General features: G+C 45.7%; 1 protein-coding gene across 1 annotated transcript; it reads left to right on the top strand.

Moving 5' to 3' along the window:
• The first annotated feature begins 605 nt into the window (after nt 1-605).
• Nucleotides 606-8,021, top strand: LOC136004398 (uncharacterized). The gene is made up of 2 exons (XM_065660847.1): nt 606-1,198; nt 3,468-8,021. The coding sequence occupies exon 2, from the start codon at nt 6,236-6,238 to the stop codon at nt 7,328-7,330; it is 1,095 nt and encodes a 364-aa protein (XP_065516919.1). The 5' UTR covers nt 606-1,198; nt 3,468-6,235; the 3' UTR covers nt 7,331-8,021.
• Nucleotides 8,022-24,046: the final 16,025 nt, after the last annotated feature.

The raw sequence follows: 24,046 nt of genomic DNA, 5'->3' as shown, positions 1-24,046 counted from the left end.
GTTAACAATAGACCTTTAAATCTTTCTTGGACTAAATGGGTACAAAGTGTCTAGAAATAAGGCTCAGATAGCAAGCCAAACTGTAATATATCTGGGCTTTGAGATTTCAAAAGGATAACGATAACTGGGAACACACTGTAAAGAGGCAATCTGCAGTATTCCCAAATTTAGAAATGTTTATGAATTAAGAGCATTTCTGGGAATGGCCGGATGGTGTCGCTTCTGGATAATGAATTACGTTCTTATTGCAAGGCTGCTATATGAAGCTCAAAAGGTTGTACCATTTGCATGGGGCCCAGAACAGCAAAAGGTCTTTCTGAACTTAAAACCAGCATTGGGACTTCCAGACCTAAGCAAAAGTTTTCAGCTATTTCTTCATGAAAGACAACATCTAGCACTCAGGGTGCTGACTCAGAAAATAGGAAGTTGGAAAAGATTGGTTGGGTGTTTCTCCAAACAACTAGACACTGTAAGTAAAGGATGGCCTACTTGTATCTAAACAGTTCCCGCTACAGTGATGCTAATACAAGAAGCTCAAAAATTAACTTCGGGAAGGACAATAACAGTATATGTGTGGAGGATTGGCTTGTCGAAAAAGGTCAAAAGGTCACGCTCCCATCAACGAGCTGAAACAAGACATCTGTGTAGAACATGGTGCAAACCTCTCACGCCAGATAATGAGGAAATGAAGGACACCGGCAAACAGCAACATACTATGACCAATCACAGCCAAGGCCACTAAGTGATAAGTGCATGAGAAGGAGGATGGTGGGGGGGTGCATGGTGTAGCTGCAAAAATGTAGAAGCTATAAACCAATGATCTTGTAACATGTAGAAGCTATAAACCAATGATCTTGTAACATGTAAAAGCTATAAGCCAATAATCTCTCTGTAAGCAAACTATAAACATGCAAGCAAGGTATATAAGTATCCATCTGCTTAGCAATAAACGAGACTTGTTGGTCATCATCTGATGAGCTCGTCTCCCGGCGATTCCCACAAATGGTGACCCCGACGTGATCCCTCGAACACCACGGTGGGACGACGTAAGTTGTGCTCGGGTCCTGATCGCAGCCACAGGACGGTCAAAGCGCCAAGATCTCAAGATTTTAAGCGCCGGACCCTGGGTGACCGTATAGATGAGCCCGGCCGATACGCGCCGCCGAAACCTGAAGGGGCTGCAACAAGCGCGCTAAAGGTATGGAAAGGCAAGCGGCATATGATTTATTTACTGCCTTCTTACAAAAGCGGCAGGTTAAAGGGATCGACCTGCAGAAAGACCTGCAGGGACTGTTAGCTTATGGACAGTCTAAGGGATGTTTTGTTAACCCTCACACTGTCCATGAATTAGCAGAATGGCGAAAATTTGGAGATAAGATTTGGCAAGCTATATATAATACCCTGTTAAAACAAAAGGCTGGGAAGACAGCAGGGATCGGGAAAGCTCCGAAGAACGCAGCCACGGAAGGCAGTGACACTGTGAAACATTTGTTGGTCATTTGGAGAACTATTTTAGAGATGTTAAAGTCAAAAAGTGAGATCATGGAACCCAGTGTCCCGCCCCCCCCCCCCCCACCCCTGGCCACCCTTGAGCTTCTGCCAGTTGCCACCGCGGCTGCAAAGTCTGAAGACAGAGATGAAGACACTCTTTTTGACCCGGACCCTATTGACCCCAAGAAAGAGCCTGTGCGTGCTCATCAGGCTGCTGTTGCTGCTCCTGAAGTTCTAACGCCTGTTAATTCTGATGCTGACCTGGATGATCCTTTTGACATGGAGCCGGAAAAGAAGCCTAATTTATATCCCCCAGATCCTCATGATAAATGGACAGCTGTAAAGGGAGAAGCGAGATGGGTGTGGGATGCAGATGTATTGTGTGCTTTCCCTGTGATGTATGTGCTGGATCAAGACCCGCGGTGGGAAGGCCTCTCGTATGCCCTTATCAGAGGTATTGGGAGGACTGTGGCGGACTGTGACAGACCGTGGAGCTGGGGTCCCATATACAACTCATTTGATACAGTCTGTCTGTGATACTCATTTACTAGAAGTTAGCAAATGTCTATGATTCTATTGATGCTTGGAAACCTTTATAGATATTGCTGGCCACTTCTTCTGACATAGACTGGCCACCTGTGTCAGAATGAGTGTGCATTTTGATCAGTATAAAAGCCCAAACCTCATGCGATGTGAGGGAGGCAGAGCCTCTGCGGGGACGCTCGCTAGGGCTGAGCCTGCCACCTCACACTGCGATGATGCTTGTTGGAGCTGGTTTCCTGATAGTCTTCACAGGGTCCTTGTGCCACGTTCTGTACGTGGGACTTTATAGTGCGAGTAATGATTGTCTGGATTTTGTGTTTCAAATATTGTAGTTGTGTGAAATGTGCTTGTAGGATCCCATATGCATACGTATGTGTGTGTGTGTGTGTGTGTGATGAGAGCAGATGGTGTTCTATGTATTTTTTTGTTATCGTGTTCATGTAAAAGTTTTTAACAGGTAGTGGTTTAACATTTCAGGCAAGAAAGGGTTAATGCAAAAGTGTGGTTGCTGACAGGTATTTATGGCTGCTGCTGAAGCAGGCAGGCAGCTGTAGCTGCTGCCGAGCAGGCTGCTGTTTGTAGCCGTGCAAAGCAGAGTGAACAACTTCTGAAAAAAAAAAAAAAAAAAAAAGTGGCGGGAGAGAAGAAAGGAAGGTAAAGTTGCAGAGCACAGGTAGACAAATGCGAATCCAGGTGATAGATTGGAAATCTATTCAGAGAGAGGCTCTGTCAAACAATGATTTTGATTGTTGCAGGAAAAGATTCTCGCCTTTCCTGTTAAGTACCAGATTAACGCTCAAGGTCAGGCAGTAAATGCTAAAATGTCTCCCTTAAATTGGAAATTGCTATCTCAGTTAAGGCAAACTGTTATTTCTACAGGCATTCAGTTTGAACCCACTAGGCAGATGTTGTCATATATTTGGGGAACAGATTTGCTGTTATATTAAAAGTATTGTGAAATTAATCCTCACCCCTTTGCAGTTGTTGTTATGGAACATGTATTGGCAGAAAACCTGTCAAGAGGCAGTTGCAGTTCAGCGAGGCCAGGGAGACCCCCTGATTGGGGTGCAATTACAACACCTGATGGGAACTGGACAGTTCTCCACTAAGGAGGCTCAAGTCCAGCTAGGTCCAGAATTGTTAAAAGAATCTATGAGACTAGCCTTGCTACTGGGGAGATCATCATCTGCATTGAAAGGATTATTCATTGTTCCAGGTGTCATCGATGCTGATTATATGGGTGAAATTACGTTAAATTATTTATGCATCTTTGGTGATGAACAAACTCCAGCGGTTATTAAGCACTTTGTACAAACAGAAGATAAAGCCTTCTTTTAAGGCGTACTATCGAGATCCTAATATAGATTTGTGGCAGGGACCGGCAGAAGTAATATGTCTGGGCCGTGGTTATGTTTGTGTTTGTGCTCCTGCAGGACCCTTGTGGGTACCATCCAAGTGACTAAGACCGGCTGCTGCAGAAGCTCCAGTGACGGCGTCTCCAAGCTAGTGTATGGACCCTGACTCGCAGACCCGGGAGGAGCGTTGCTTGCGCCGAGCGCTACAGCCACTAATAGAAGAACTTAACTCCTTAATCAACACAGAGCTTTCGTTGAGCACGGTCGCCCTCCTAGATCCGGTCCATGGCCACAGGCATATAGTGGTACAACTGAGATTGGTGATAGAACAAGTGCTTTGATAACTCTGTAGTTTTTGTCATCAGTGTGACCCTACAGTAGAATTATATTGTGGTGGTTGTCAGTCTATAAGGCATCTTCACCAGAGTTAGCTGAAACAAAGACTTTTGTATAGTCTGTCAAATTAGCTTTTATGTAACCCGCTTATAGCGCTTCAGAAATATTTAGCTGATTTTAGAAGTTTCACTTCATAGAGCTGCATATACGTTTGCTTTACAAGCTGCTTCGCCGTTATAGGTCTCATAATTATAGGGGGTTTGTTACTTTGTTATGCTTTGCAATGTTGTTCTGCTTGTTTACAACGACTCCTGACTCAGTCCTTATTCCTTTATAAAGAAAAAGGGGGAATTGTGGAGGATTGGCTTGTCGAAAAAGGTCAAAAGGTCACGCTCCCATCAACGAGCTGAAACAAGACATCTGTGTAGAACATGGTGCAAACCTCTCACGCCAGATAATGAGGAAATGAAGGACACCGGCAAACAGCAACATACTATGACCAATCACAGCCAAGGCCACTAAGTGATAAGTGCATGAGAAGGAGGATGGTGGGGGGGTGCATGGTGTAGCTGCAAAAGTGTAGAAGCTATAAACCAATGATCTTGTAACATGTAGAAGCTATAAACCAATGATCTTGTAACATGTAAAAGCTATAAGCCAATAATCTCTCTGTAAGCAAACTATAAACATGCAAGCAAGGTATATAAGTATCCATCTGCTTAGCAATAAACGAGACTTGTTGGTCATCATCTGATGAGCTCGTCTCCCGGCAATTCCCACATATATGCACCACACATGGTAATTACTGTTTTAGAACAAAAGGGGGATCATTGGTTATCCCCTAGCAGAAAGAACCAAGTGATTTTGACAGAACAAGATGATGTTATTTTGAAAACAACTAACTTGATTAACCCTTCAGTCTTTTTAAACTCTGTGCAGGAAGAAGGGCAATTATAACATGACTGATGACCACTGAACTTGTCTGTTCCATCTGAGAAGACTTAAAGGGTAGACTGCTGGATGTTCCTGATTGGGAATTATACATGGATGGTAGCAGTTTTGTGGTGGATGGAATTTGATATGCAGTATATGCAGGGGCTAGTGAGAATTCTGTTATAGAAGCAAATTCTTTACCTTGTACTACTTCAGCTCAAAAGGCAGAACTGATAGCCCTGGTGAGAGCATTAGAACTAAGTGAAGGGAAGAAAGTGAATATTAGGACTGATACAAAATATGCATTTGATGTGGTACATGTTCATGGAGTCCTGTGGAAGGAAAGGGGATTATTATCCTCCCAGGGAACAAGTATTAAATGCAAAGAAGAAATCTTAAAATTAATACAAGCAGTCCAGAAACCAATTAAGGTGGCAATCATGCACTGTGAAGCACATCAGTCAGGAAATACAAAAGAAAATATAGGAAACAAATTGGCAGACAGAACAGCTAGGAGGATTGCAAAAAGAGATGCCTTCCAAACGGCATTAATCCCTACTAAAACCATAGCTCTACCAAGAGAGAAACCTAAATATTCAGAGGAAGACAAGAAATTATGAAAGTTGCTAAATGCAAGAAAGAATTTGGCAGGATGGTGGGTGACATCACAAGGCCAAGCAGTAATCCCACTTCTTATAATGAGGCAAGTAATACAGACAAAACATAAAGAATGTCATTGGGGAGGAGAAGCATTAGTGGCACTTTTAAAGAAACACATAGTATCAGTAAAAATGCTAGAAATAACTAAAATGACAGCTGGAAAATGTGAATTATGTTTGAAAAACAATCCACTTATAAAGAAAAAGATTCAAATGGGAATATTGAAATCATGAATGGAACCAGGAGATTATTGGCAAAGAATTTTTTCAGAACAACCTGTCCTGGTTTTGAGCAGCAGCAGTCAGTTTTCTCCTTCTTAGGAGCTAGTGCAGTGCTGTGTTTTGATCTTTTGGCCTTGGAGCAGTGCTGATAACGCCGATGTTTTCAGTTGCTGCTCGAATGTTTGGTGTGGCCAAGGACTTTCTGAGCCCCATGCTCTGCCAGGGAGGAGGGGAGGCTGGGAGGGAGCAGAGACAGGACACCTGACCCAAACTGACCAAAGAGGTATTCCATACCACAGCACGTCATGCCCAGGATGTAACTTGGAGTGAGCCGGAAGGGGTAGAGGGACTGCAGGGTTGGACGAGGTATCGGTCGGTGCTTGGCTGGGGGGAGTGGGGCGAGTTATCAGTCAGCTGGTGCTGAGGTGTTGTATTCTTTCCTCTTGTTATTTCTTTTATCATTATTATTATTGGTGGTAGCAGTAGTGATTTGTGTGATACCTTAGTTACTAAACTGTTCTTATCTCAACCCGTGGGAGTTGCATTCTTTTTGATTCTCCTCTCCGTCCCTCCAGGAGCAGGGGGGAGGGCAAGAAGGGGGGGAGTGAGTGGACGAGGTTTGTGGTTGGGTTCAAACCACGACAGTTCTGTTTTGGCGCCCAACGTGGGGCACGAAGGGTTGAGATAACGACAGAGATGATCAGATTAATAGTCATCACAGTGCTGATTTATTGGCTCTCAAAGTTGTTTCTCTTGCTCTCAGCACTTCAGAATGTAGTACATTACATAGAGCCGGTATTCCCTGTGTTCGTGTTTATCAAGTGTGGGGCTTGGGCTAAGGTTTTTGTTTCACTGTACTTTATGGCAATGGCTTGTAATACGGGTGGGCTCCAGCAGCAGGGAGAGATGGACGTGGCCGTGGACTTGTACCGGGCCGTCCCGCTGCTCTTCACTATCCTGGCCCTCGTCCTCGCCTTTGTCTTCGTGAAGCTGCGGGGAGCTGAGGGGGAGCGGCCCCGGGAGCCGGCGGCGGCCGAAGCGGCCCGGGAGAGCGGCCCCGGGGACCAGGCGGCGGCGGGAGCGGGGCCCGAGGCCGGGAGGAAGGCGGCTGCTGAGCAGCGGGAGGAGGCGGCGAAGGAGCCGAGCCCCGCGGAGGAGCCGAGCCCAGCGGAGGAGCCGAGCCCCGCGGAGGAGCCGAGCCCCGCGGCAGAGCCCAGCCCCGCGGAGGAGCCGAGCCTCGTGGCGGCCGAGAGCGTCCCTCGGAAGCCGCCCGCAGAGCCGCAGGAGGATGCGGGAGCCCACGCAGCATTTCCCAGCAGGGCAGAGGAGGAAGAGCTGCACCCAGGAAGAGAGAAGCTGGTGGTGGGAGAGCCGGCAAGCACAGCAGCTCCACCAGCCCCAGGAACAAGCACAGCAGCACCATTTGAGAGTTCTGAAGGGTTTGAATGGCCTTTGGGTACCCTTGGGACCTGCCTGCTGATTGTGATGGGGATCAGCATGTTGGCACACACACAGAGTGTGTTCTACCCACGACCATTTTGTCTGATCTCAGAAGTTAAGCAGAGTCAGGTTTGCTTCTTGTCTGGGGTTAGACCACAATATGGGAGGAACAAGAGATCTTCCCCAAGGCTGGACAGCCATGAGTGGCAGGGTGTGTGGGACAGCATGAGCGAGTATCTGGTCCACTGGGCCCCTCCAGTGCTTTGGAAGCATTGGAGATGGAAGGCAGCTGTATGGAGTCCCCAGCAACAAGCTGCAGAAACTGCTGAAGGGGACAGTGAATTATTTTGAGCCTGGTGGGCCATGACACTTCAGGCCATCAGGGCAGAGATGCAACATAGAGATGGACTCATGATCGAGGGGTGGACTTAGCAATGCACACTATTGACCAGGTTATTCACGAGTGTGAACACTGCACACAGCCTCTCCTGCTCTGAGAGACTGTAACAAGAGATGGAGCCTGACATCATGGACCAGATGGACTCAGCAGCTTTATAGGTCCATGCACTAAGAAATGATCTTTTTCTCTGTGTATATGTAGATGTATATATATATGTAAGAGTGATGGCATATTGAAGATGTGGGATCTGAGCATGACGTGAATGGTACGGAATAAGGGGTGGATAATGTCCTGGTTTTGAGCAGCAGCAGTCAGTTTTCTCCTTCTTAGGAGCTAGTGCAGTGCTGTGTTTTGATCTTTTGGCCTTGGAGCAGTGCTGATAACGCCGATGTTTTCAGTTGCTGCTCGAATGTTTGGTGTGGCCAAGGACTTTCTGAGCCCCATGCTCTGCCAGGGAGGAGGGGAGGCTGGGAGGGAGCAGAGACAGGACACCTGACCCAAACTGACCAAAGAGGTATTCCATACCACAGCACGTCATGCCCAGGATGTAACTTGGAGTGAGCCGGAAGGGGTAGAGGGACTGCAGGGTTGGACGAGGTATCGGTCGGTGCTTGGCTGGGGGGAGTGGGGCGAGTTATCAGTCAGCTGGTGCTGAGGTGTTGTATTCTTTCCTCTTGTTATTTCTTTTATCATTATTATTATTGGTGGTAGCAGTAGTGATTTGTGTGATACCTTAGTTACTAAACTGTTCTTATCTCAACCCGTGGGAGTTGCATTCTTTTTGATTCTCCTCTCCGTCCCTCCAGGAGCAGGGGGGAGGGCAAGAAGGGGGGGAGTGAGTGGACGAGGTTTGTGGTTGGGTTCAAACCACGACACAACCCCAGTAAAATAGGTATTGGTACCTTTTGGTAGGGGTTGACACTTTTGCAGGATGGTGTCCTGGGTTCAGCTGTAATAGTTATTTTTCTCCTTCTTAGTAGCTGATGCAGTGCTGTGGCTTTAAGTCTGAGAACAATGCTGATAACACACAGATGGTTTTAGTTATTACTAAGTAATGCTTACTCTGATCAAGGACTTTTCAGTCTCATGCTCTGCCAGTGAAGAGGGCCACAAGAAGACAGGAGGAAGCAGAGACAGGACACCTGACCCAAACTAGCCAAAGGGGTATTCCATACCACAGCATGTCATGCCCAGTATATAAACTGGGGGGAGTTACCCGGAAGGCCCAGATCGCTGCTTGAGTCAGGCTGTGTGGGTATTGGTTGGCATGTGGTATACAATTGTATTGTGCATCATGTGTGTTTATTGTAGTTTTTTTCCTTTCCCCTTTTAGTTTTATATTCTCTCCCCTTGTTATTTCCCTTATAATTATTGGTGGCAGCAGTAGTGGTTTTGTATTATATTTTAGTTACTGAACTGTTCTTATCTCAACATCTGGGAGTTACATTCTTTTGATTCTCCTCCCCATCCCTCTGGGAGTGGGGGGGGGGGGTGGGTGGTGCAGGGGGGAGAAGAGGGGGAGTGAGCGAGCAGCTGCGTGGTTCTGAGTTACTGGCTGGGTTTAAACCATGACAGATAGCCAGAAGCCTTTCCCTGTCAGGCCAATCAAGCAAAAGAAGTCATTAAGTGGCTATTGCAGGAACTTATCCCAAGATTTGGGGTGCCTATTGGAATATCTTTGGATAGAGGTCCATATTTTATTGCAGAAGTGGTACAGCATGTTAGTAAAATGTTGGGAATTACTTGGGACTTACATATGCCTTGGAGGCCACAATCCAGTGAAAAAGTAGAAAGAATGAAACAAACATTGAAAAGACAGGTTAGTAAAATATATCAGGAAACTAATTTGAAATGGCTTGAGGCTCTCCCATTGGCTCTTTTGCCATCAAGATAGCTGAATCAGAAGCACGGATACACTATGCTAGGGTGAAGAAAGCCCCACTATTATGGAAAATTGTCAACGGGGACGATAAGACCTCAAAGTATACTCTGAAATATATCTAATTTTGTGTATTCTTTTAAAATCTGGGGAGAATGAATATAGATTTGGATGTTAGTGGGAGCCAGTTTTGTGGTAAAAACTGAACCAGATGGAGAATTTGTAAGAAATGGAAATATATTAAACTGGGATGTAATTCTACTCAAATTCTAGACCTTAATCCTGATGAGATGGCAAGTGAACTGTGAAAAAGATAGGGAAGAAAGAAATAAGAAATATAAGGCAAATAGAAACAGACCAATTGATATATCTCCCAAGAAAAACACAGGATGAAAATTTGATGTTAGGGTTAATCAAAGATTTAGCTAATTTGCAAAGCGTGTCACAAATTACTGCTTGTTTACCAATTCCAAGAGCAGTAGGTGAATCACTAACATGGGGGATTTTAACTATGAATCTGACAATTTTAAGGAAAAATGAAACTATACATTGTGAACAAAAACCTGTGGCTGAATGGCACCATTTGGAAACTAAGGAAATCCCCAGGTAATCAGGCTGACTGTGAGAAATTATTAAATTATGTTTTTATCAGTATTGGAAATTTAAAAATGTGGGGTGAACAGAAAGAAAAATGTAAGTTGAATGATTATGAAATGGGAATGTAATGAAACAAGTCAGATATATAAGTGTGAGACAAATTGGGACTCTGTTTGGAATATGGCCATTTTATCTCAATTTCAATTCATGGCTAAAGCACCTTGGTGTTTTATTTGGGATGTAGTGAGTTCTGCAACCTTTCCAAATGTAAATGATAGGAGTAGTTCATCACTAGAAAAGGAAAGCTTAGTATCTTGGTGGAAGTGTGAGAAAATGTATAATTGTAATATCACTGATATGGCAATCCAAGCTATTCCTCCTTTAGCTGCTGCTTTAAAATATGGATGTTTATGTCGAGGCTTTAGGAATTATCTAAGATTTAATGAGACATACATAACCAGAAGAGGAACAATATTCAGTTGCAAAAGATCTGTATTACAGACACCAGGACACTTAGTGTGAACAATGAGTGATGGAACATGGACAACTCATTTACCTCTAGATGGTAAAGTAAGACAAATAACATTAGGCATACCGACTCTATGTCCAATCTGGAAAAGAACTCCTTTTAGAGGAGCATTAGAACATTTAAAATTGGAAAGGGTGAAGAGGTTAGAAATAGATGAAGAATGGAATGAACCTTCAACAGAATGAAAGTTGGTTGGGCTTTGGAGTCTTTGCTGACTCCTTTAGCAATATATAATAACAAGGAATGTATATATCCTAACTGTACAAGTAGAAAAACTAGCAAATGCAACCAGGAAAGGATTTAAGGATTTGAATTTACAATTACAGGCAACTTCAATGATGACTTTACAAAATAGAAGAGCTTTGGATTTGCTCTTATTTAAAGAACATGGAGTTTGTGGATACTTGTCCTGGGTTCAGCAGTAGCAGTTATTTTTCTCCTTAGTAGCTGGTGCAGCACTATGTTTTGACTTTCGGCCTGGGAACAGAGCTGATAACACAAATGTTTTAGTCTGACCAGGGACTTTCTGAGCCTCATGCTCTGCCAGGGAGGAGGGAAAGCCGGGAGGAAGCAGAGACAGGACACCTGACCCAAACTAGCCAAAGAGGTATTCCATACCACAGCACGTCATGCCCAGGATGTAACGGAGAGTTACCCGGAAGGGCTAGGGCACTGGAGGGTTGGACAAAGGATTGGTGGGTGCTTGGTCGGGTGGGGTTGGACGAGTTATCGGTCGTCTGGTGCTGAGGTGTTGTATTCTCTTCCCTTGTTATTTCCTTTATCATTATTATTATTGGTGGTAGCAGTAGCGATTTGTGTTATACCTTAGTTACTAAACTGTTCTTATCTCAACCCATGGGAGTTGCATTCTTTTTGATTTTCCTCTCCATCCCTTCAGGATTAGGGGGAGGGAAAGAAGGGGGAGAGTGAGTGGACAAGCTGTGCGGCTGGGTTTAAACCACAACAATACTTGAAAGATAGAATTGATCATTGTTGCATACGCATTCTGAATGTGAAACAAGATGTGGAACATGACTTAGACTTATTGGAAAAGGTAGAAAAGAGTAATCAAAAGATTTAACAAAACGTAAAAGAAAGTTGGATATATAAAATCTTCGAGGGAGTAGGATGGAATTTGAGTTTGTGGATAAAGTCACTGATTATCACTGCAGTACTCTTGTTGATAATTCTTCTAATGAATATTTTGATCTACTATTATTTAAAATGACAAACAGCAAGACTGCATTCAATTGAATGATCATCTAAGCAGTGGCTAGACAACAAGATGAACAATAATCAATTCCAAAGGCTCCCACTAACATATAATGACTCCCACCAAAAAGTAAGAAAAAAATATAAAATATGTTAAAATGAAAGTACTGAGATGACTTTCAAAACTTTCAAAGGAGGGAAATGTTGCAGATTATCTTAAGTTTTACTGAATCTTTCAATATTTTGTGCTTGATTATGAAGCAGTTATATATAAAAACATCTTGATTTAAGAAGTTAGCCTCTATGTTAGCACATGATGCTATGTTAGCTTAGAAATTAGATGCTGTGTTGCTTGAAGTCCCTGTTCTCTGTGACATGTTAGCCTTAGTCCTTACTCTCTAGAGCATAACCAAAGCACCTAGGGTCTACTGTATATAGGATAAGTTATTTGACAACCTGGCAAGGTAGAAATCTAGGCAGCCAACTTGGCAACAAAACTTACTTTTAAGGTAACCTGAAGTAAACTGCCTTTATTATAATACTAAAAAGCACACCCATAGGTTGAGAAGACCCTTTTCAAGTGAAGACCCTTCCCCCACACAAGCATAGTAGCAGATGAGAATGACACCACAGATATTATAATTATAAGCAAATCACTAACCAATCATTCTAACTAGGAGTGTACTACCTGATCCTCTCCTACAGTGGGCCCAAGGTCTTCATTCTCACAGTCCCTGCTTCTGCCTTCCAAGACACTTGGGTGGTGTGGTCAGAGCATTTGCCAGTGAAGACTGAGGCAAAGAAGTCATTCAGAAACTCAGCCTTCTCCAAATCTGTGTAGCCAGTTCTCCCGAGAGCTTCCTCAGGGGGCCTACGTTGTCCCTAGTCTGTCTTTCATTTGCAATGCACCTAGAGAATCCCTCCCTGTTATTTTTAACATCCCTAGCCAAGTTTAATTCTAACTGGGCCTTAGCTTTCCTAACCTGGTCCCTAGCTTCCTGGACAACATCCCTGTATTCTTCCCAGGCCACTTGTTCTTGCTTCCACCTTTTATAGGCCTCATTTTTCCCTCCAAGTTTCCTCAGCAGCTCATTATCCATCCACGGAGGTCTCCTGGCCCTCCTGCTGCACTTCCTTCTAGTTGGGACACAACACTCCTGAGCTTGTAGCAGGCGATCCTTGAATATCAGCCAATAGTCTTGGGTCCCCCTACCCTCTATGGCTATATCTCATGGAACCTTACTAAGCAGGTTCCTGAAGAGGCCAAAGTCTGCTTTCCTGAAGTCCAGGGCAGTGAGCTTGCTGCACACTCTTCTCACTCTCCTGAGGATCTTGAACTCAGCCATGTCATGATTGCTGCAATGAAGGCTGCCCTGGAGCGTCACATTTCTAACCAGCACTTCCCTGTTGGTGAGCATGAAGTCAAGCATGGCACCTCTCCTTGTCGGCTCCTCTATTACTTGCAGGAGGAAGTTGTCTTCCACACAATCGAGGAACCTCCTAGATTGCTTGTGCCAGGCCGTACCGTCCCTCCAACAGATATCAGGGTGGTTGAAGTCCCCCATGAGAACAAGGGCCTGCGAGTTTGAAGCTGTTCCTATCTGTCTATAGAGCACTTCATCCACAGGTTCTCCTTGATCAGGTGGCCTGTAACAGATCCCCATAGTAATGTCTCCCATGGCTGTTTTCCCTTTAACCCTGACCCACAAACACTCTGTTGACTGATCACCTGTTCCCAGGCAGTTCCATACTCTCCAGCCTATCCCTAACATAAAGGGCAACTCCCCCTCCCCGCCTGCCGGGCCTGTCCTTTCTAAAGAGCCTGTAACCTTCCATTCCAACACTCCAGTCACAGGAGCCATCCCACCATGTTTCTGTGATACCTATTATATCATACCCCCGTAGACATGCACACATCTCTAATTCCTCTTGTTCCCCATGCTACAGGCGTTTGTATAGAGGCATCTGAGACGAGCTCCAAATGAAGCCATCTCATTGGCTGGAGCAGCTGGAATATCTCTACATTGCTCTGAGCATTTATTATAGGTGTTGGCAACTGACTGGGAGTGCTGGGATGGAATGATGTCCCCTTCCCCCAACACATCTAGTTTAAAGCTTTCTTGACCAGTCTGGCAAGCCTCCTACCAAAACCACTCTTCCCCTTCGTTGTCAGACCAGCTCCACCAGCCTCCACTAGACCTGGCCTCCCAAATTGAGTCCCATGTTCTAGGTACCCAAACCCCTGACAATGGCACCACCCTTCTAACCATTTATTAATTTGACCAATCCTCCTAGCCTTTTAAGGTCCTCCCCTTTATCCTGGAGAATTGATGAAAAGACAATCTGAGCTCCAGAGCCCCTAACCACCTCTCCCAGGGCTCTGTAGTCCTTCCTTATGTTCTCTGGGCTACTAATGTCTATATCACTAGCACCCACATGGATCACTAGAAGTGGGTAATAGTCAGTGGGCCTTACTAGAGCAGGCAGCATCTCTGCAACATCCCTGATCTGTACCCCTGGTAGGCAACACCCCTCTGTCGTGGTTTAAACCCAACCACAAACCACGTTCACTCACTCCCCCCCTTCTTGCCCTCCCCCTGCTCCTGGAGGGACGGAGAGGAGAATCGAAAAGAATGCAACTCCCACGGGTTGAGATAAGAACAGTTTAGTAACTAAGGTATAACACAAATCAGTACTGCTACCACCAATAATAATAATGCTAAAGGAAATAACAAGGGAAGAGAATACAACACCTCAACACCAGCCGACCAATAACTCGCCCCACTCCCCCCAGCCAAGCACCGACCAATACCTCGTCCAACCCTGCAGTGAACCAGCCCTTCCGGGTAACTCCCAGTTACATCCTGGGCATGACGTGCTGTGGTATGGAATACCTCTTTGGTCAGTTTGGGTCAGGTGTCCTGTCTCTGCTTCCTCCCGGCCTCCCCTCCTCCCTGGCAGAGCACGAGGCTCAGAAAGTCCTTGGCCAGACCAAACATTCGAGCAGCAACTAAAAACTTCGGCGTTATCAGCACTGTTCCCAGGCCAAAAGATCAAAACACAGCACTGTACTAGCTCCTAAGAAGGAGAAAAAATGACTGCTACTGCTGAACCCAGGACAACCTCCCTCAAGACTGAAAGGCACAGAGGCACCCATCTGTCGGCCTGACCCAAAGTAGAGTCCTCTACAACTATGACCCTCCGCTTTTTCCTGGCAGCACCAGTAGTGATCTTCTTTACCAGTGCATCAGCCGGTTGTTCATGCTACAAGTGTGTTTCCTTGTTAGCCCCCTGCAGAACTGCAAAGCTGTTCTGGGTGGGGACATCAGATTTAGGAGGAAGCCCCTTGCTTTTAGTTGTCCTCTTCCTCCTTCTTTTTGTTGTTTTTTTGGAGTTGGTTTTTTTGTTGTTGTTGTTGTTACTATTTCCCATCTTCCTGGGTTAACAGCCTCCTTCTTTCCTCCATGAGCTACAATGGATGCTTGAGACCCCTGCACAGTTTGGGCCTGGAGCAAGCAGCCCTGCTTCCTCTCAGCTTCCCTGACATCTTTTAGCCTATTGACAGCATCCTGCAGCTCAGCCATCTGCTGCGGGAGGACTTCCACCAGGGAGCACCGAGTGCAGCCCTGTCCATTGTGCACCCTCACCTCAAGAGACCAGTGCAGGCACTTCCTACACTGCAGGCACTCTCTGCGCTGCAGCCTCCCCTCTCATCGGCTCTGTCTGGGTGCCTATGCTGTCCACCACCGGGACAGCCAGAGCAGAACTCCCAGACTGGGCCCTGGTTATAAGGCAAGTGCTCACCTACCCGCACAAACTGCTACACCACGCTTTTAATCTCTCGCGCTCCCTGGGGCGGGTTTTTAACCACTCAGGGCTGGTGCTGTCCCTCCTGGCTCCGCCCCCTGTGAGTCAGCTGCTCGCGTCTGCTGAGCTGCCGACTCCTGGGCAAGTCCTGTTGAGGTTCCCTCGATGGCTCTTGCTGCTCTGAGTTGAGGCTCCTGGACGCTGAGCTTCCCCCCGTTCAGGTGTTGGAAGGCATCCTCTCTTGAGCTACTCACCTCAGCAATTGACCAGTAATGGTCGATGATGCCCGGTTTAAATCTGCCACTGCCCTTCCTGGCGCAGCCCATTGGTGTTAAGGAGTTTTATTCTCCCAAATTTCGGTGACATCTATGGTACGTGAAAGTTCAATGGGGCTGGGCCAGACAAGTTGGCAGATTGCCTAATGTTGAATAACCAGGTAGCTTTTTTTCTAAATGTGCATCTGTCATGGTTTAAGCCTAGACGGTAACTCAGAACGATGCAGCCAATAGCTCACTCCCTCCCCAACACTTACTCTCCACCCCATACTCCCAGTGGGATACTGAGGAAAATCAAATGAATGTCTACTGTTAGTCTCCACTCTCCATTAGACTTTTGCACTGGCCAAATTGGGGCTATTAAAGGGTGAGCACGTCCTACTGATCACTCCTTGGCTCTCCAGTCAATGGATGAGTTCATGGATGGGAATAACGGAATCTTGGTTGGTGCAATATTGTCACCAGTGCACTGCTGTGGTCGCAATTGGAAATTGTTGTTCTTCGACCTTCAGTAACCCCACAAAAGAAGGATCCTCTGAGAGAACAGGCAATGTAGACAGCTGATTCTCCCCGGCTGCGGTGTAAAGCACATTTTTCATGTCTTGCCCGGTCATCAGCACTGTTCTCAAACTGAAGTCAAAAACACAGCACTGCACCAGCTCCTCAGAAGGAGAAAAATGACTGCTACAGCTGAACCCAGGACAGTATCCACCCCTTATTCCATACCATTCACGTCATGCTCAGATCCCATATTTTAAAATGTATTTTGTCTCATATATATATATACACATATATATACATACCTACACACACAAAATCTCTAAACTCTATCATTCCTTAGTGCATGGACCAATCCCTATAAATTTGCTGAATTCATCCAGTCCATGATGTCAGGTTCCATCTCTTGTAACAGTCTTTCAGGGCAGGAGAGATGGTGTGTAGTGCTGGGTTGTTGCTGATGACACCACTGAACTCGTCTGGTCACTGTTGAGCTTGTCTGGTTTCATCAAAGTAAGTTTGTTCTTTGTTGGGGTGATAATTGGAGGGAAGTCAGGGTCAGTTGATGGTGACCAGAGGACAGTTCTGCTGTTGCTGGCTTTCCAGCCATCTGGTGGTTGCTTCCACCATGGTAAGCACATGGTGCTTGCCTTGGCGGGTTGGTGGGAGTGTGAGATATAGTCAGTCTGCCAGGCCTCCCCGTATTTGTACTTCAGCCATCATCCTCCATACCAGAGAGGCTTTAACCACTTGGCTTGCTTAATTGCAGCACGTTTCACAGTTGTGAATAACCTGGGCAATAATGTCCACTGTTAAGTCTACCCTTCGATCACGAGCCCATCTATATGTTGCATCTCTGCCCTGATGGCCTGAGGTATCATGGGCTCACTGGGCTAAAAGTAATTCACCCTTATGTTGCCAGTCTAAGTCCATCTGAGCCACTTCAATCTTAGTAGCTTGATCCACCTCTTGGTTGTTCTGATGTTCCTCAGTGGCCCGACTCTTGGGTACATGAGCATCTACGTGGCGTACCTTCACCACCAGGTTCTGCACCCAGGCAGCGATATCTTGCCACAGTGCAGCAGCCCAGATGGGTTTCCCTCTGCGTTGCCACTTGCTTTGCTTCCATTGCTGCAACCACCCCTACAGGGCATTTGCCACCATCCATGAATCAGTATAGAGATAAAGTACTGGCCACTTTCCTCGTTCAGCAATGTCCAAGGCCAGCTGGATGGCTTTCACCTCGGCAAACTGACTCGATTCACCCTCTCCTTCAGCAGTTTCTGTACCTTGTCATAGGGGACTCCATACGGCTGCCTTCCGTCTTCAACGCTTTCCCACAATACAGCAGGACCCATCAGTAACCAACGCATACTGCTTTTCACTTTCTGACAGTATTATATGGTGGGGCCTCTTCAGCACACATCACCTCCTCCTCTGGTGACATTCCAAAATCTTTGCCCTCTGGCCAGTCCATGATGACTTCTATAAGTCCTGGATGACTGGGATTTCCTATTCGAGCTCGTTGTGTTAATTAGTGCAGCCCACTTACTCCATGTAGCATCGGTTGCATGATATGTAGAGGAAAAAAGATGTGTGGCCTTAAAATTGAGCCTTGGGGAACCCCACTGGTGACTAATCACCAGCTTTAATTAACTCCATTTACTATAACTTTGAACCCAACACATCACCTAGAAAGTTGCTCAGTGTAAAAGGACCTGGGGGTGCTCATTGGCAGCCAGCTAAATATGAGCCAGCTTGTGCCCAGGCAGACAAGGCCATCAGCATCCTGGCCTGTGTTAGCAATAGTGTGGCCAGCAGGTCTATGGAAGTGATCACTCCCCTGTACTTAGCACTGGTGAGGCCACATCTTGAATACTGTGTTCACATCCATGCCCTTCAGTACAAGAGAGACAATGAGATGCTGGAGTGGGTCCAGAAAAGACCAACAAAGCTGGTGAATGGTCTGGTGAACAAGTCTGATGGGGAACAGCTGAGGGAACTGGGGTTGTTTAGTCTGGAGAAGAGAAGGCTCAGGGGGGACCTTATAGCTTTCCACAATTACCTGAAAAGAGGTTGTAGTAAGGTGGGGGTTGGTCTCTTCTCCCAAGTAACAAGTGATAGGACAAGAGGTAATGGCCTCAAGCTGTGCCAGGTGAGGTTTAAATTGGATATTAGGAACAATTTCTTCCCTGAAAGGGTGGTTAGGCATTGGAATGGGTTTCCCAGGGAAGTGGTGTAATCACTGTTCCTGGAAGTGTTCAAAAACCATGTAGGTGAGGCCCTCAATGACATGGTTTAGTGGTGGACTTGGCAGTCCTGGGGTGAAGGTTGGACTTGATGATCTTAAAGGTCTTTTCCAACCTAGGCGATTCTATGATTCCATCAGCCAATTGCTCACACAACGGTTTATGGACTTACCTAGCTGTGTGCTGGACATTTTGTCCAGAAGGATACTGTGAGAGACAGTATCAAAAGCTTTGCTAAAATACCACCCCTTTACTGGTTTCCCTTGGTGAACTAGAAGGGTGACCTTGTCATAAAAGGAAATTTAGTTAAGCATGACTTTCCCCTTGTGAGCCCATGCTGGCTATGACCAGTATATGTATTAGATCCAAATATTACTGGTTATGTAAATGGTAGAATGGGAATACAACTATACAGTAATTTCAGATGTTACAAAAGGTACAATTGAGTTGCAGGTTTGCATGTATTACGATTACAGGGATATATGGGATCACAGTGGCCATTAGATGTTGATGCATTGCAGAAAAATAGGTATGATGCTGTGTAAATTCTCACATTGTGTATTGCCTCCAATAGACAACATCCCTTGTACTGGGCTTAAATGACAAGGTTTTGGTAGTGATTTGGAGAAAACTCCAGGAACAAACTTGCCAACAAAGTTTTCAAGCTGACAAGCAGGTATTCTTTATTGCGGCGCCGGGAGACACGGGGGATAGCTCCTCCTAACGTGTGTCTCTCTGTTGCTCCACAAGCTGTCCTTATATAGTCCCTGGGCATACATACATTACGTCATTTTCCAGAAAGTTCCCCGCGTGTGTACAGAATTGTGGTGGTGGTCTCTGAGGGTCGTTTACTTCTTCCAACAATCTTGATCACTTCTGGCAGCCTTTGGAGCACGCGCAGTAGATGCTCATACCAGTTTAATTGGTTCGTTAGCACAGGAGACATAATAATCCTCCTATCCTCTGATTCGGAGAAAACTCCAGGAACAAATTTGCCAACAAAGTTTTCAAGCTGACAAGCAGGTATTCTTTATTGCGGCGCCGGGAGACACGGGGGATAGCTCCTCCTAATGTGTGTCTCCTCAGTTGCCACACACACTGTCCTTTTATAGTCACTGGGCATACATACATATTCATGAGGCTACGTATTGATTACATTATTTTCCAGAAAGCTCCCCGCATGCGTACAGAATTGTGGTGGTGGTCTCTGAGGGTCGTTTACTTCTTCCAACAATCTTCATCACTTCTGGCAGCCTTTGAAGCATGCGCAGTAGATGTTTATACCAGTTTAATTGGTTCATTAGCACCAGAGACTCCTATCCTCCTACTTATCAGTTAGTTTAGCTGTAACCCATCCTGGACACCTGCCGTTCCCAGATACTCCTTATCCCTATGTCCTGTTTTTCTAGACTGTTTTTCTTAAAACTATGTCAACTATAACAATTTACCTTGTGTGAGAATTCTCAGTATGATCTCTAGCTGTACTCTATTTTTTCTCTATGTATCCTACACTTTAGTAATTTTCCATTGCTACTGTTACAAAGCCATCAAACTTAACATTACTTAAAACTGATTCTAAAGGTTTATATATTCCATTTTGTGATTTTCTGTCCCCCTTGTTTCAAATCCCCCCTTTTTCTGTCCTTTTGCAAATTCTTTTGCAACATTTTATATATTACCATTACCATCAATAGTCTTTTGAAATAATTTCCCGTTTTTACTTGGTGCTTAATTTCACTCCTTTTCCAGTCTTCATAATTTATCATAGCATTTACAATACCAGAGAGAACATTGTATCATACCACAAGTAATCAATATTAAAATAATTAACACCAATATACCTGCAACCAGTTGCCTCAACCAGGAGAGATCAGGTAACCATGAAGTTAACCCTTTCCATATTTTTTTAAAAACCCCAGGAGGTGTCATCCATGGCCATTTCATGAAATATCTTAGTTTGTTTCCAAATTTCCTCCAGATCTGTTTCAATTCTGCCACTTTGGTCGATATAGGAGCAACAACTTTCACTGATTATGGAACAACCCCCTACTTGTGATGTCAATAACATGTCTAGTGCCATTCGGTTTTGTAATACCACCTTAGATAGGCTAGTTATCTCTCGTTCTGCCTGGATTATATCAATGTTTTTATTTTCCATTTCCTCTATGGTTGCTGAGATATTTATAATTTATATTTCACTTATTCCCAAAGATGGAATTCACCCTCTTAAAAAACTATGAAATGCAGTGTGCTGTTCAATAATAGGGTTAAACCCTTGCTTAATCTGTTTAGCAAAATTGGGTATTACAGCACCTAAGGTGCATGCCCCCTTCTAGTTGGGGGCTAGAGTCTTATAAGCATTTTCTCCACATAACCAATACCATCCTTTCCCTTTAGGAATGGGCCACCACTGAACTACGATACCATCTATATTAATAGTGTGATTGCAATTTGAATGGTGACCTACATCTGTGGCATTTAAACAAGCATGATCTCCTACCCTGGTTCCTGGTGTAATACATCTTTGTGCACAGGTGTAGTATTTATTACCTGCATTAGGATTAACTATTCCAAATTTTAACCTTTCCTTTTGTCGTAGTTTAAACCAATCCACACAGGTCGCCCACTCACTCCCCCCCCCCGACCCTCCCCACTCCCGGAGGGATGGGGAGGAAAATCAGGAGAATGTAACTCCCACGGGTTGAGATAAGAACAGCCCAGTAACTACGGTATAACACAAATCACCACTGCTACCACCAATTATAATATTGATAAGAGAAAATAACAAGAGAATACGATACCACCGCCGAACGAGTTCGACCCCCCCGAAGAGAGAGAGAGCCTGCCCCTTCCGGGTAACTCCCAGTTCCCTCTCCGGGCATGACGTGCTGTGGTATGGAATACCTCTTTGGCTAGTTTGGGTCAGGTGTCCTGTCTCTGCTTCCTCCTGGCCTCCCTCATCCCCAGCAGAGCATGAGACTCACAGAGTCCTTGGCCAGAATAAACATTACTTAGCAACAATTAAAAACAATCGGTGTTATCAGCTCTCTGCCCAGGCTGGAAGTCAAAACACAGAGCTTGCACCAGTTACTAAGAAGGAGCAAAACAGCTCCTGGTAAACCCAGGACAGTATCCACCCCTTATTCCATACCATTCACATTTTGCTCAGATCCCACATTTTCAGTATACCATCAGTCTTATCTCAGTACACTCTTAGTGCATAGACCAGTCCTTATAAAGCTGCTGAGTCCATTCGGTCCATGATGTCAGGTTCCATCCCTTGTAACAGTCTTTTCAGGGCAGGAAAAGCTGTGTGCAGTGTTGGATTGTTGCCTGCTGGTGATGATTGTTCCTTCACTGCAGAACTTGTCTGGTTCTATCAGAATTCATTCTCTGTTGGGATGACGATTGGAGGGAAGTCAGGGCCAGTCGCTGGTAACCTGAAAACATCTAATTGATGGTCTCTAAAAGTATTACATAGCAGGCAACAGCACACAATTAAGTTCATTGGCTGTTTTCCCCTAAAATCAAATCCCCTTGAGGTATACATCGGACTTCCCCGTTTTCCTGCATTACCCACCAAGTATATCCGGGTCCCTGAGCAAAAGCAATCCCACGAGTGGGTTTGCCTTTACCTGAAGCAGGAATAACCCAGACTGTCTTCCCCAGCAAATTCTTCATGTGAACCACAGGAACTTTGTCCCCCTCTACAATATGTAAAAGTTCTGACTGGGCTGGGCCAGCTCTATTGACCGATCCTCTAGTGTTAACCAACCAGGTGGCCTTTGGTAAGTGTGTATCCCAATGCTTGAAAGTTCCCCCACCCATTGCTCTCAGTGTGGTTTTTAACAGCCCATTGTACCGTTCGATTTTCCCAGAGGCTGGTGCATGGTATGGGATGTGATATACCCACTCACTGCCATGCTCTTTGGCCCAAGTGTCTATAAGGTTATTCCGGAAATGAGTCCCATTGTCTGACTCAATTCTCTCTGGGGTGCCGTGTTGCCACAAAACCTGTTTCTCAAGGCCCAGGATAGTGTTCCGGGCAGTGCTGTGGGGCACAGCGTATGTTTCCAGCCATCCGGTGGTTGCTTCCACCATGGTAAGCACATGATGCTTGCCTTGGCGGGTTGGTGGGAGTGTGATATAGTCAATCTGCCAGGCCTCCCCATATTTGTACTTCAGCCATCGTCCTCCATACCAGAGAGGCTTTAACCGTTTGGCTTGTTTAATTGCAGCACATGTTTCACAGTCATGAATAACCTGGGCAATAGTGTCCATTGTTAAGTTCACCCCTCGGTCACGGGCCCATCTGTATGTTGCATCTCTGCCCTTATGGCCTGAAGCGTCATGGGCCCTTCGGGCCAAAAATAATTCACCTTTACGTTGCCAGTCTAAGTCCATCTGAGCCACTTCAATCTTAGCAGCTTTATCCACTTGTTGGTTGTTCTGGTGTTCCTCAGTGGCCCGACTCTTGGGTACATGTGCATCTACATGGCGTACCTTCACCACCAGGTTCTGCACCCAGGCAGCGATATCTTGCCACAGTGCAGCAGCCCAGATGGGTTTACCTCTGCGTTGCCAGTTGCTTCGCTTCCATTGATGCAACCACCCCTACAGGGCATTTGCCACCATCCATGAGTCACTGTAGAGATAAAGTACTGGCCACTTCTCTCGTTCAGCAATGTCCAGGGCCAGCTGGATGGCTTTCACCTCGGCAAACTGACTTGATTCGCCCTCTCCCTCAGCAGTTTCTGCAACTTGTTGCCGAGGACTCCATACGGCTGCCTTCCATCTCCGATGCTTTCCCACAATACGGCAGGACCCATCAGTAAACAAGGCATACTGTTCTTCACTTTCTGACAGTTCGTTATATGGTGGGGCCTCTTCAGCACGCATCACCTCCTCCTCTGGTGACATTCCAAAATCTTCGCCCTCTAGCCAGTCCATGATGACTTCTAGAATGCCAGGACGACTGGGATTTCCTATTCGAGCACGCTGTGTAATTAGTGCAGCCCATTTACTCCATGTAGCATCAGTTGCATGGTGTGTAGAGGAGACCCTGCCTTTGAACATCCAGCCCAGTACAGGCAACCGGGGTGCCAGGAGGAGCTGTGCTTCAGTGCCAATCACTTCCGAAGCAGCTCGAACCCCTTCATAGGCTGCCAGTATCTCTTTCTCAGTTGGGGTATAGCTGCCCTCAGATCCTTTGTACCCCCGGCTCCAAAAACCAAGGGGTCGACCTCGAGTCTCCCCTGGGGCTTTCTGCCAAAGGCTCCAGGTAGGAGCATTTTCTCCAGCTGTGGTGTACAGTACATTTTTGACATCTGGCCCGGTCCGGACTGGTCCGAGGGCTACTGCATGAACTATCTCACGTTTAATTTGCTCAAAGGCTTGTTGTTGCTCAGGACCCCATTTAAAATCATTCTTCTTCCGGGTCACATGATAGAGAGGGCTTACAATCGAACAGTAATTTGGGATGTGCATTCTCCAGAACCCCACAGCACCCAAGAAAGCTTGTGTTTCTTTCTTATTAGTTGGTGGAGACATTGCTGTTATCTTGTTGATCACATCTGTGGGGATTTGTCTACGTCCATCTTGCCATTTTATTCGCAGAAATT

The sequence above is a fragment of the Lathamus discolor genome, chromosome W (assembly GCF_037157495.1).
Source record: "Lathamus discolor isolate bLatDis1 chromosome W, bLatDis1.hap1, whole genome shotgun sequence".
Taxonomy (NCBI): domain Eukaryota; kingdom Metazoa; phylum Chordata; class Aves; order Psittaciformes; family Psittacidae; genus Lathamus; species Lathamus discolor.
The sequence above is the reverse complement of the archived record's forward strand: the minus strand, read 5'-3'. Positions and strand labels throughout refer to the sequence as shown.

Excerpts from the sequence above, each read along its gene's own strand:
- LOC136004398 (XM_065660847.1), top strand. The coding sequence starts at position 6,236 with ATGATCAGATTAATAGTCATCACAGTGCTGATTTATTGGCTCTCAAAG.